This window comes from Thamnophis elegans, chromosome Z (assembly GCF_009769535.1).
Source record: "Thamnophis elegans isolate rThaEle1 chromosome Z, rThaEle1.pri, whole genome shotgun sequence".
NCBI classification, from domain to species: domain Eukaryota; kingdom Metazoa; phylum Chordata; class Lepidosauria; order Squamata; family Colubridae; genus Thamnophis; species Thamnophis elegans.
In genome coordinates, this window is record NC_045558.1 from 49,184,578 (window position 1) to 49,198,268 (window position 13,691).

The following is a 13,691-nucleotide window of genomic DNA, read 5'->3' on the forward strand; positions in this document are numbered from 1 at the left end:
AAATGCCATCTCTGGCTGGCCCGAGAGTAGGGTGGGAATGGAGATTTTGCAGTATCCTTCCCCTGGAATGGGGTGGGAATGGAGATTTTGCAGTATCCTTCCCCTGTCACATCCACCAAGCCACACCACGCCCATCAACTATGCCCACAGAACCAGTACTAAAAAAAAAATGACTTTCATCACTGACCCAAATCCAAGATGGCTCCAGCAAACACAGGCAGAAAAGTTACTACGCATTAGGAAGACTGGTACAGCAGCAACAGCCTCAATTGATCCTGAGAGTCCAGCTTCGGGAACAAGGATTCACATGCAGAAATTCAAGGACCATGGCCCGTTGTTCAAAAGATATTTTTGAATGACAATACTCTGCTCTGAGGTCTCAGCTGGTGCCAAAATGTAACTCTTGCTGGACATATCACCAAGAGGGAAGCTTCTCCCTCTGATGACAGCCAAGTCTTGGTGATACACATTAGGTTAGCTTACTCCTCCCTAATAAGGTGACAAATAAGGGACCTTGATAGTAACCAACCTGGCATTCAGCAGCAGCAACCAAAAACCTAGGCCTATGATAGTTTTTCTTGTAGTGTCTGGATCTGACCTTAGAGGACCAGAACAAATTTCAACTTTGTTAGGGTTAAATTGTGAGTTAGTAAAAAAAAAAAAAAAAGAATTATAGAAATCACTTAAAATTTCAAATATTTAGTATTCAGAAACTGAGAAGATTTGGAAACTATAATTACTCTAGGTAAAAGAAACCTGGGAGAAAAGAAATAAAATAGGTCAAAATTGAATTATTTATAAATTTCCACAGCAAAAATGAAAAATTAACATTTTAAAAATTATCTTAAAAGTCAAAACAGGAAAAGCAAAGAAATACTTAACTTTTCTTAAATTTATCCTGAAATTTTGATCATTTATTTACTATTTATTTATTTATTTATTTATTTATTTATTTATTTATTTTTTATTTATTTATTTATTTATTTATTTATTTATTTATTTATTTATTCTGCTACCTATTTCTCCTGTCAGCTGACTCTGGGCATTCTAAAAGGATCAGATGAAAAATTTCAGAATTTTTAACCAATTTCATTGTATTTAGACAATAAAGGCTAAACTACTATATAATAATAATTACATCTAAATATGCAAAGCTAAATAGTGGATAGAGAGTCGCAATGCTCATGAAACTCAAATTCTGAGCAACCAATCAGGAGGACCAAGAAGGTATATTCTTTCTCAGATGAGCTTTTAAAAGAGAAGGGGGTGTTCTATTTTGTGTCCTTTTGCTTTCCATGCCTGCATGATGGCTGGTTTCCTGAGTAAGAAATGTGTCCCATCTGGAGAAATGTTATAAAATCAGTGCTAGAAAATCAAAGAAACATCAACTATGTAAATGTGAATTAAAATATTTAGACAAATGATTTTAGGAATTTAACTGAACCATTCCCCTGTATCACCTGTATTATACTTGATTTTGTCTATACTACATGGCTATGTATTTCTCCCTGAAGATTAGCAGTGGGTTTAAGTCTAAAAATTATATTTTGCTTTTTTAAACCTTTTTATTGTTTTAAACTCTCCATTAGCGTTTTAGCATTGATTTATGTTTAGAAATATATTTTCTTCTGAGACCAATGGTGTTACAGGGTCTAGAATGCATGCTGGCCATTCTGCCAGCCATAGAAAGGCAAAAGTCCTTTCTTTTGAAAGTCCAGAAGTTGTTTCCCTATCTCTTTCCACTTTATAAAGAGACAGAAAGATTCTGGTTGTTTTTTTTTAAAGAGTATTGGCATTATTCATGAGACTGTAGGATATAAAGAAAAAGTGCAATGATTCTTTCCTGAGGGAAGAACTAATTCAGCATATCACACATCTGAATATGAAAATTGTATCCAAAATAATTGAAACTAAAGAGGATTAACCTGTGGTAAGAAAAAAATCAAGAGCGAAAACTTGGCTGTTTTCACAGGAGGCGGTAAACTAGAAATACTTCCAAATGATTTTTTTAATATGGTCATATAATAACTCTTCTCCTTTATATTTGGCATGCAATAGCAATAATTTAAAATAGCAGTCAAGAAAATCACACAGAGATCTTCAGAAGAAATGCACTGAACTCAAAAAAGCTACTGGTGAGGAATGGCAAATTTACATTCTAAGAAAAGTGGAAGGTATTATGATGAAAGGCAGATAGGCGTTGGAGCTGGGACTGCTGAAAATTCTCTTCTGATCAAGGAGAGATTTTAAGAATACATTGTATGCATTTGGTTAGTTCTTTCTCTTTCCTCCATTCCTTCATTCATGTAAGTAGATGACAGAAACAAATGTTTTAGTAGTCTTTTGGAAACAACTGGGAATTGTGATATTCCATTGAGTTAAAAGCTATTAATACAGCCTTTTATGAACTCAAGATAAACCAATCTCATCTTTTTAAATCACTTTGGAGTTTATTTTTTAAAAACTCTTTGTTAAAGTTTGAAACCTTGCAAAAATCACAAGTCTGGTTTTATTTGCTGGATGAGCCCTCCTTCAATTGATTAAAAAAAATGTGAATAAATTTTGTTAAGAATTTTTTTTTTGAATATACAACAAAACTTTGATTACAGTGTTGATTTTAAAAGTTTTAAACGAATTAAAAGTTCAAATATATTTAATTAAAAGAAGATTCAGAAATTAATTAAAAGGATCCTTTCTCAATGGAAAATTCCTTTTGTTTAGACTTTAACTTTGAAGTATGCCAGAAGGTATCAGATGGTTATGTTAATAGAAATGATGGATGAGAGTGCAGGACTTTTTCAACTATTTAACTCTGTAGATTTAGATTTAGATTTAGATTTTATTAATATTTGTAGGCCGCCCTTTTCCCTGAGGGGACTCAGGGCGGCTCACATAAAATCGGGGAGGGGGAATACAGACGTTAAGATAGAGACATATAATAAAATAGTCAACAACATACATTCATCATTCGGGAGGGGTAACTATCCTTGTCCCCAGGCCTGACGGGCGAGCCAGTTCTTAAGGGCTATGCGGAAGGCCTGGACGGTGGAGAGGGTGCGAATCTCTACGGGGAGCTCGTTCCAAAGGGTCGGGGCTACTACTGAGAAGGCCCTCCTCCTTGTAGTTGCCAGCCGACACTGGCTGGCCGATGGGATGCGGAGGAGGCCTAATCTATGTGATCTTATTGGTCGCAGGGATGTAATTGGCAGAAGGCGGTCTCTCAAGTATCCAGATCCACTGCCATGTAGGGCTTTATGGGTGACTAATAGCACCTTGAAGCGCATCCGGAGATCAACAGGTAGCCAGCGCAGCTCGCGGAGGATAGGTGTTATGCGGGTGAACCGAGGTGCACCCACAATCACTCGCGCGGCCGCGTTCTGTACTAGCTGAAGTCGCCGGATGCTCTTCAAGGGCAGCCCCATGTAGAGCACATTGCAGTATTCCAGCCTAGAGGTCACAAGGGCCCGGGTGACTGTTGTGAGAGCCTCCCGATTCAGGTAGGGTCGCAACTGGCGCACCAGGCGAACCTGGGCGAATGCCCCCCTGGTCACAGCCATTAAATGGTGGTCAAACGATAGCTGTGGATCCAGGAGGACTCCTAAGTTGCGAACCCTCTCTGAGGGGTATAGAATTTGACCCCCCAGCCTGAGTGATGGAATATTGGTCGAATCTTTGGGAGGGAAACACAACAGCCACTCGGTCTTTTCTGGGTTGAGTACAAGCTTGTTAACCCTCATCCAGTCCATAACAGCTTCAAGGCCCCGGTTCATCACGTCTGCCGCTTCATTGAGTTGGCACGGGGCGGACAGATACAATTGAGTATTGTCCGCATATTGATGGTATCTAATCCCGTGCCTGCGAATGATCTCTCCCAGCGGTTTCATGTAGATGTTGAATAGTAGGGGGGATAAGACCGAGCCCTGAGGCACCCCATAAGTTAGGGGCCTAGGGGACGATCTCTGCCCCCCCACTAACACCGACTGCGACCTGTCCGAGAGGTAGGAGGAGAACCACCGCAACACGGTGCCTCCCACTCCCACCTCCCGCAGTCGTCGCAGAAGGATACCATGGTCGATGGTATCGAAAGCCGCTGAGAGGTCAAGGAGGACCAGGATGGAGGAGTGTCCTCCATCTCTGGCTCTCCAGAGATCATCGATCAATGCGACCAAAGCGGTTTCTGTGCTGTAACCGGGTCTGAAGCCTGACTGGAAGGGGTCTAGATAGTTTGCTTCCTCCAAGGACCGCTGGAGCTGGAAGGCCACCACCTTCTCGACAACCTTCCCCAGGAAGGGGAGGTTGGAAACTGGACGATAGTTATTAAGGATAGCTGGATCCAAAGATGGCTTCTTCAGGAGGGGTCTCACCACCGCCGCTTTCAGTGCGGCGGGGAAGTTCCCCTCCCGAAGCGAGGCGGTCACAACCGCCTGGATCCAGCCTCGTGTCACCTCACTGCAGTTAGTAACCAGCCATGAGGGACACGGATCCAGTACACAGGTGGAGGTACTTACAGCCCTCATGGCCTTGTCCACATCCCCGGGGGTAACGTCCTGAAACTCAACCCAGAGCTGTTCTAGTTGGTCCTCCTGTGCCTCGGCTGGAACTGCGGGGGTGGAGTCCAAGTCCGACCGAAACCGAGCAATTTTGTCCGCTAAGAATTGGGCATAATCTTCAGCTCTGCCCTGCAAGGGTTCCCCCGCTTCCCTTTTATTCAATAGGGAGCGGGTTATCCTAAACAGGGCGGCTGGGCGAGACTCAGCGGACGCAACCAAGGTGGCTATGTGAGATCTTTTTGCAGCCCTAAGTGCCCTGGTGTATTCCTTGGTGCAGGTGGTTACCATTGCTCGGTTCGATTCGGACTTATCGGACCTCCAACGGTGCTCTAGGCATCTCCTCCGGCGCTTCATCTCCCGGAGTTCCTCGGTGAACCAAGGAGGTCTCCGGGATCCGCCGCCTCGGAGGGGCCGCAGTGGCGCAATCCGGTCGAGGGCCTCCGATGCTGCCGAGTGCCACGCAGCAACCAGAGTCTCTACCGGACTGTGGGCGAAAGTGTCAGGAATAACCCCAAGCTCTGTCTGGAACCTTGACGGTTCCATAAGGCGCCTGGGGCGGAACCACCTGGTCGGTTCCTCCTCCCTACAGTGGGGGTTTGGCCTCCGGAAGTCGAGCCTCAGTAGGCAGTGGTCTGACCACGACAGGGGTATGATGTCGTTCCCCCTCAGACCAAGATCACAAATCCACTGCTCCGAGAGAAATACGAGGTCAAGCATGTGCCCCGCCGAATGGGTTGGGCCTCGAATTACTTGGGTCAAGCCCATGGCTGTCATGGAAGCCATGAACTCCTGCGCCCCCTCAGAGTTTTCACCGAGCGACGGCAAATTAAAGTCCCCCAGGACCATCTGTAGTGGATTAGATGATATTAATGAAGAAGAAAAAGCCCTAGTGAATAAAACTAAAATGGATTTATAGTTAGATTTAAAAATTACACCCTACAAGAAAGAGGTGTAAATAATAGATTTACAAATGAAATCAGATGATGATTTAAAAATTTATTTATATATATATATATATATATATATATATATATATATATATATATATATATATATATATATATAATCTTTTATATATGACTAGTAACTTAGAAGAGCAATGTGGATTATTTTCATGTATCAAATTTGCAAAAGGGATTAACTAGAGTGGCCACACAAGAATTACAAAAGGGTTCAGATAATGAAGATATCAATTTGAAGAAAAGAGGTAGAGAGCATGAGAAAACAGATGTTAGAACAATCATTTAAATACAACATTGGTTTATTTGATTAATGTTAAAACAATGGCTTATTATTTTTGGTAAAAAAAAATTGCGAGAACTGACTATTTAAAGAGAGGAAATGGGGAAATTGTTTAAATAGAAATAGATATATAAATATATAAGGAAGGATTCAAATTGGATGTAATATAGTTTGTAATGCTTACATTGTTGTTTTTTTATAACAAATAATGTGTCATTTTGGTGATGTTTAATCATGGGTATTTTTGGTAATGCTTAAATGTTTTTGTTTTTTTACTGGGATTGGACTTTGATTATTTGAGAGGAAATTTGTTTAAATAGAAAAGGAGATGTAAATATAAAAGGAAGGAATAAAAGTGGGTGTTATAGTTTATTATGTAGTACTTATTTCTGATAAGTTCTTACTGAATTTTTTGCTGAATATGGAAAGATAAGGAATTAGAAGCAGACTCCAAACTTTAACATGGCTTATCTCATGAAATAGTAATTAAGTCCTGTTTAAGCATCATATTAAATCTTTGTTACAAATGGCTACATATAAATTAAAGTTCAGTCATTCTTAAAATAATAATTTAAGTATCCACTTATTATGAATAAAATGAAGAATTTTAAATGCTGAGTATCATAAATTTTGAAAATGCTTCAGTTCCTCTGAATATATGGGCCACATCTCAATAGGGAAAAAATTCCAAAATTATAGAAATGTGCTTTTGAATACTATACCTTCTTAATCTCAGACTTCAAATTACATGGATTACTCTGCTGACTGAATAAAGATTTCTTGAATCTCTCGACAATTCTTCTGTTCAAATTGCAATGCAGAGTTGGTGGCAGCTGTTTGAAAATGCAGAAAACTTGTCATATCACTTTATACTCTTAATAAGAAAAGCAGCAAGTAATTATTTTCCTTTGTTCATAAAATTTTCCGCTTCTTTTTAGACCTCTGTATCCTCATTCATTATTGTTCTAATCAACAGCAAATCAGCTTAACCATTTCAGAATCAATTCCAACTGAAACAGGTACCTGTAAGAGTATACTAAAATATTTTTTCTGGCTCTTAGCAGAAGTGGGTTTGAACACTGGGTAGAATGGATGTGCATTCTCTTCTTCAAGGGGAGTGTACATAGGGCGGGGACATAACTAGTTAGTTCATCATACAAGAAAGACAGGTTACTAATATGCATATTAAGGTTCCCTAAAACCCTATTAGTTTTTAATAGTTGTTTTACCCCCTCCACTATCTGCATGTATGCCACAGCTTCTTGAAATAGAAACCCTTTATCTATTCATTTATATTATCAGATAAAATCAATGTACGTTCATATTTTGTCATAGTCATCTTAAACCTTTAGATTAACTTCTTTAGCTTACATATAGCTTCAATTATATATTTAAAATATGTATGAGAATTGGAAAAGTCCAGAAGATTCCAGAGGAAATGGATAATTTTCAGTTAGGTTTCAGGCCAAGATATGGGGCCAAAACTGCTTAATAAAATACAATAGCAGAGTTGGAAGGGACCTTGGAGGTCTTCTAGTCCAACCCCCTGCCTAGGTAGGAAACCCTATACCGTTTCAGACAAATGGCTATTCAACATCTTCTTAAAGACTTCCAGTGTTGGAGCATTCACAACTTCTGGAGGCAAGCTGTTCCACTGATTAATTGTTCTAACTGTCAGGAAATTTCTCTTCAGTTCTAAGTTGCTTCTCTCCTTGATCAGTTTTCACCCATTGCTTCTTGTTCTAACACTTAGGTGCCTTGGAGACTAGTTTGACTCCCTCTTCTTTGTGGCAACCCCTAAGATATTGGAACACTGCTATCATGTCTCCCCTAGTCCTTCTTTTCATTAAACTAATCATACCCAGTTCCTGCAACTGTTCTTCATATGTTTTAGTCTCCAGTCTCCTAATCATCTTTGTTGGTCTTCTCTGCACTCGTTCTACAGTCTCCGAATCTTTTCTACATCGTGGCGATCAAAACTGAATGCAGTATTCCAAGTGTGGCCTTACCAAGGCATTATAAAATGGTGTTAACACTTCATGTGATCTTGATTCTATCCCTCTGTTTATGTAGCCTAGAACTGTGTTGGCTTTTTTGGGCAGCCGTTGCACACTGCTGGCTCATATTTAAATGGTTGTCCACTAGGACTCCAAGATCCCTCTCACAGTTACTAATATTGAGCAAGGTACCACCTATACTGTACCTGTGCATTTCGTTTTTCTTGCCTAAATGTAGAACCTTACTCTTTTCACCATTGAATTTCATTTTATTAGATAGTGCCCATGTTCAAGTTTGTCAAGATCCTTCTGTATCTTAAGCCTATCTTCTGGAATGTCGGCTATTCCTGCCAGCTTGGTGTCATCTGCAAATTTGATGAGTTCCCCATTTATTTCCTCATCCAAATCATTGATGAAGATATTGCAGAGTACTGGGCCTAAAACAGAGCCTTGGGGTACTCCACTGCATACTTCCCTCCATGTAGATGCAGTTCCATTGAGAACTACACATTGAGTACGACTGGTTAGCCAGTTACAAATCCATCTGGTGGTGATGCTGTTTAACATACATTCCTCTACTTTATCTAGTAGTAGGTTATGGTCTACCTTATCAAATGCCTCACTGAAGTCCAAGCAAACTATATTGACGGCATTCCTCTGATTCAATAATTTTGTCAATTTGTCAAAGAATGCAATAAGATTAGTCTGGCATGATCTGTTTTTGACAAACCCATGTTGGCTGTTGGCTATTATTTTGTTTACTTCTAGGTGTTGGGCTAATTTGTTGCTTGATTATCTTTTCCAGAATCTTCCCTGGTATTGAGGTCAGGCTGATAGGTCTGTAGTTTCCTGGATCTATTTTCCCCCCTTTTTTGAAGATGGGAACCACATCAGCTCTTTTCCAGTCCTCTGGCAGTTCCCGGGTGCTCCAGGATCTCTGAAAGATGTAGTTCAGCGGTTCTGAGATCTTGTATGCCAGTTCCTTCAGAATCCTGGGGTGTAATCCATCCAGTCCTGGTGATTTGAACTCGTCTAGGGTAGAAAAGTGCTCACTTACCATTTTCTTCCCTATTTCAACTTGTGTTCCTAATCTGATTTTTGTGGTGCTGTTTTTGATAGGTTGCACTGTTTTATCCCTTTGTGTAAAGACAGATGCAAAAAATGAATTAAATAGTTCTGCTTTCCCCCCGTTTCTTGCCACTTTCTCCCAGCAATGGACCAATTGTTTCCTTAAATTTTTTCCTGTTTTTAACATGTTGGAAGAAGCTTTTTTTTTGTTATTTTTTACTTTTGTGGCAAGCCTTTCTTCATTGTGAGCCTTAGCTTTCCTCACTTCATCTTTACAGGCTCGGGCTATTTGCTGATATTCTGCCTTAGTTATGTCCCCCTCTTTCCACTTTTTATACTTATCTTTTTTGTCTTTCAATTTGTCAGAGAGTTCTTTATGCAGCCATGCTAGTTTCTTTTGGGAGCTGTTATTTTTCTTCTTCATTAATATTGTGCTAGACTGGGCTTTGATCACATTCATGGATGCTTTGATCACACTCATGGATGATCTCTGGCAGGAGCAGAATGGACATTCTGCATCCATCCTTGCTCTTCTTGACTTCTCAGTGGTTTTCAATACCATCAACCATGGTATCCTTTATGGACTTGGAGCGGTATAATCTTGTGCTGCTTCAGCTCCTTCCTTCAAGACTGGTCCCAATCAGTGTTAATATGGAGTCCAAAGAAGGATGTCCCACCTCTGCTCCACAAACTGTATTGGATGCCATTTATTTCAGGTCCAATTCAAGATGTTGGTTATGAACTTTAAAGTCCTATATGGCATAGGACCAGGCTACCTGCAGAACCAGCTTTGTTCCATTGCATTAACCCATCCTATCCAATCAGGCAGGGGAAATATAGTATGAGCGCCATCAATTAAAGAACTTCAACTGGTGAGGTCTAGGAAGATAGCATTATCTATTTTGTCCCCACCACATGGAATATTCCTCTCCTGGAGATGAGGCAGACCTCCACTCTCCTAGCCTTCCAAAAAGGAGTTAAAATATGATTCTGGAGTCTTGCAAGGAGAGCCTAAAGGAGCACACAGTCATGGGGTTGGTTAGTGCCATGAAAGACCTCCCTTTGCCTTTGTCAATCATTTTTAAAAGAGTTAATTATTCTTGCCTTCTTAAAATGTCATTATCCATGCTGATCACATTGGGCTACAAGTGTATTCCACAATTTTCACTCCACAGCTAGTCTCTGCATCCTCCCATTTACTGTAGATTGTTTTCAGATCATCTTGAAATGTTTGGTGCATAAATGTAATGATAATCTTTAAAAAAATTTAACTTAAAAATTTAACTTTAATATTTAAATTTGTATATGCTGTTTTATATTTCAATGTTTTACTGTATACCTCCCAAAGTTCCTCTTTGAGGAGATGAATGGTTTAGAAATATAAAAAATAAATAAAGTATTCATAATAGTGGTTTTGTGTTTCAGTGCATGTTTTTTTAAAAGAATCCATCCCTCTTTTCTATTGTGCCTACACAAAGAGAGAGCAACTATTCCTCAGTAAACTGATTCAAAACATCTTTATATGATGTGCGGAAAAAGAGCTTTTAAATGCGTTTATAATGTGGAGTTCTTGGTGCTCTCTAAGTTTCATTGGTTGCTTGCAAATGTTTCATTACCTTACTAGGTAATATCAAGTTACCTAATCAAGCAATGAAATATCTACACGCAAACATCCAAAGTCATAGAACCAGGGGCTCCACAGTTCAATTTTGAGCTACATGTATTCTTTTCTATTGTGTTTATAATGTCCTAGGAATCTAAGACTTGAAGCACCTTCAATATAAAAATTACCATTTGAAGTCAAACTTGATCTCAAAGTTGAAAACTGAAGCTTATTTATGCTAAAACCCAGTTCTAGTATGTTTGTTTTCAATGTTAGTGTTTAACTTAAGATAATATAATACAGGAAATAACTGCTTCATAGTTATGCTAATTGGTTTCATTTGTAGTAAGAATAAGGGGGGTTGATTATATATAATTTATGTTGCTGTATTTTGGGTTACAAGCTGCCTCCTTTAACAATTGTTCAAGGTATTTATCAAACACTGAACATATAACATACAAAGGCATAATGTAGTGGTAAAAAAGAATTTCCTTCTTCATATAGGGACAATAAGGGGTTCAGGAGGATTGCTTCCACTGAATGAAATTGAGTAAAGTTGTCTCAGTGACTAGATTTTAATTCCTTCTTTGTTTAGATTTAGATGAGTGGAAATAAGGTAAGAGGTTTACATAATTGGTTTTTTTAAAAAAAAAGCTTGCATAATTTCTCTCAGGTCTGAATGAAACTTGTTGCCATGGAGACAGAATGGAGAAAGGATGCTATGTCCAGGAATGACGAGAATTCTTCTCTTAGGCACACCAGCTTAGCTTGCCAGAAAAGGTACAGAACTGATTGCTATGCTTATCAGAGCACCTATAGAAAAGGATGTGAGGGAGTATTTGAAGAACTCTAGTACTTGGTCAGCAATCTTTCAGAACTCTCTAAAGAAATCTGCCTATAATGGGGGGAAAAAACTGGTTGATTTCCCTTCACTTAAATATATGATAGAATCTATTAGGCTGCAGAAGATTTCCAACATTTCCCCCTTGAAGCTTACATTGATGCACTTCTGTTCAATCATATCCATCTACAAAGTTGGCAGATGTTTTCCTAATCTATAGGTAGGAAAAACATCTACCAAAGTCCAAAATCGTTCAGTGGAAGTTTGCATCAGACATTACCCTGAAGACCAAATGCAAAACTGAGCACCCAATATGGTTTTTGTTTCTTTTTGTGAGGAAAAAAAGTCAGGATGATGAATAACACACAATCTTTATTATAGCAGTAGTGCAGAGATTATAGGAAAAGGTTACAATTCTGCATTCTGGATGGTTAAATCTATTGTTGGAAATAGCAATAACTGGAAAAATTTGAGTGCTTCGGAAAAATAATATTTTAAAAATCAACAATATATCATACAAGAATTTCTTTGCATATTTTCATAAATTTAATGCACCGCTTCAACTGTTTATTTGAGCAAATCCTTTTATTTTTCACTTGTGAAGTTTCACTAATCAAAGAACAAGATTCTCAGATTGAAGCTTATTCCAAGAAATACCAGGTATGCCAGAATAAAAAGGATTATAGAAGAGACATGGCAGAATATACCAGCAATGAATGTATATATCAATTTCAAATTATTCTGATTTCTCTTTTTTAAATTTGTACCTTTGTGAAGAATTAAAAAAGATATGTAAGAAAACTGTATATATAATTTCTTCACATACTCGTTGTGGTTTATAAACTTGTATAAAAAAGCCCCTTTGGAAAAAGTTCAATTCCTGATATCATCATAGATATGCTGATATAATTTTCTTAGCAACACTATCAAGTAGTTTGCTACTGTCTTTTTTTAAAAAAGTATTTTGGGGGTGTGTATACTTTATAGATGGAGGCTCAGTGGCTCAGATGCTGTGGTTGTTGATAAGCAGGTCAACAGTTCAGCGGTTTGAATCCCTAGCAACCAAATGAGGTCCCAGTACTTGTCCCAGCTTCTGCCAACCTAGCAGTTCGAAAGCACGTAAAAAATGTAAGTAGAAAAAATAGGGAGCACTTTGGTGGGAAGGTAACAGCATTCCATACACCTTCGGTATTTAGTCATGCCGGCCACATGACCACGAAGACGTCTTCGGACGCTCTGGCTCTTCAGCTTTGAAACAGGGATGAGCACCGCCCCCTAGAGTCGGGAACAACTAGCACATACGTGCAAGGGGAACCTTTACCTTTACCTATACTTTATAGACTTCCTGTCTTTAAAAAAAATCTAATCTACAACCCTGGGATTTCCTGGCAACTCCCATTCAACTACTAAGTAGCTCTGATTCTGTTTAGCTTTTCAATATAGCTAAGACTGGCTAGGTGCTGCCCCCTGGCTAGGCTTTGTTTAATATACACATGTTTAGGATGAAAAAGCATTGTAAAAATCTAGCAAATATGCATTTTAAATAAATATTTTTTTCTTTGTAATTTGGTTTGAAATTGAGAAATATTCCCATTTTGAAGTAAAGATACAAATGAGTGTTTATAACCAAATGTGTAGCTTTCCTATGCCTTTGTTTTCTCTAGCTCTGTCATTCATCACATTTTATTTATGTACTGTTAATATTTTATTTCTGTAATTAATATATACACTTCACACACACATACACAATTACAGAATCTTCAATAGTAAAGTCAGTTGATTGCCTATCAATTTGAAAAAAGGGGCTTTCAAATATTAGTATTAGCACTTCAAACTGCTTTACAGCCCTTTCTAAGCAGTTTACAGAGTCAGCATATTTCTCCCAACAATCTGGGTCCTCATTTTACCAACTTTGCAAGGATGGAAGGTTAAGTCAACCTTGAGCCAATCAGGATTGAGGGAATCAAACTCCTGGCAATGTGAGCAAAGTTAGGCTGCAATTTCCAAGATCCAAGAATTTATAAATTTGTAGTGCATTCATCTGAAGGATACTACTCATGTGGAGAAAACTGCTCTTTTCATGAGTTACTATTGTAACTCAGAAAATAAAAAGTAGCATTCACATAAAGAAATACTCTGCACCAAACTGATCAATCAAAAATAAGTGAGCTCCTTGGATAAACAAGAAATGTGGAGATAAGAAAAAAATAAGAAAAATGCACAATTATGATTATGGAGAAAAGTATATTAGTTATAAAGAAATACATATAGTGAGGTTGGAAATATATTTTTCCCTGAAATATTTGGAATGTAAAAAAGAATATATGGGAATATAAAGGAATGTACAATTGTCAAATCAAATCTAGCACAGTTTGAATAGTTTTGAAGAG

At 38.4% G+C, this 13,691-nt stretch overlaps 1 protein-coding gene across 8 annotated transcripts in view; it reads right to left on the reverse strand.

Annotated features, from left to right (window-relative positions):
• Nucleotides 1–13,691, reverse strand: part of NEK10 (NIMA related kinase 10) — a 194,449-nt gene that overhangs the window by 21,950 nt on the left and 158,808 nt on the right. For all 8 annotated transcript variants that reach the window (XM_032235689.1, XM_032235691.1, XM_032235690.1 and 5 more), the window contains one exon: nucleotides 6,515–6,625. In XM_032235689.1, the coding sequence (XP_032091580.1) occupies nucleotides 6,515–6,625 (111 nt within the window). The remainder of the gene's footprint in view (nucleotides 1–6,514; nucleotides 6,626–13,691) is intronic.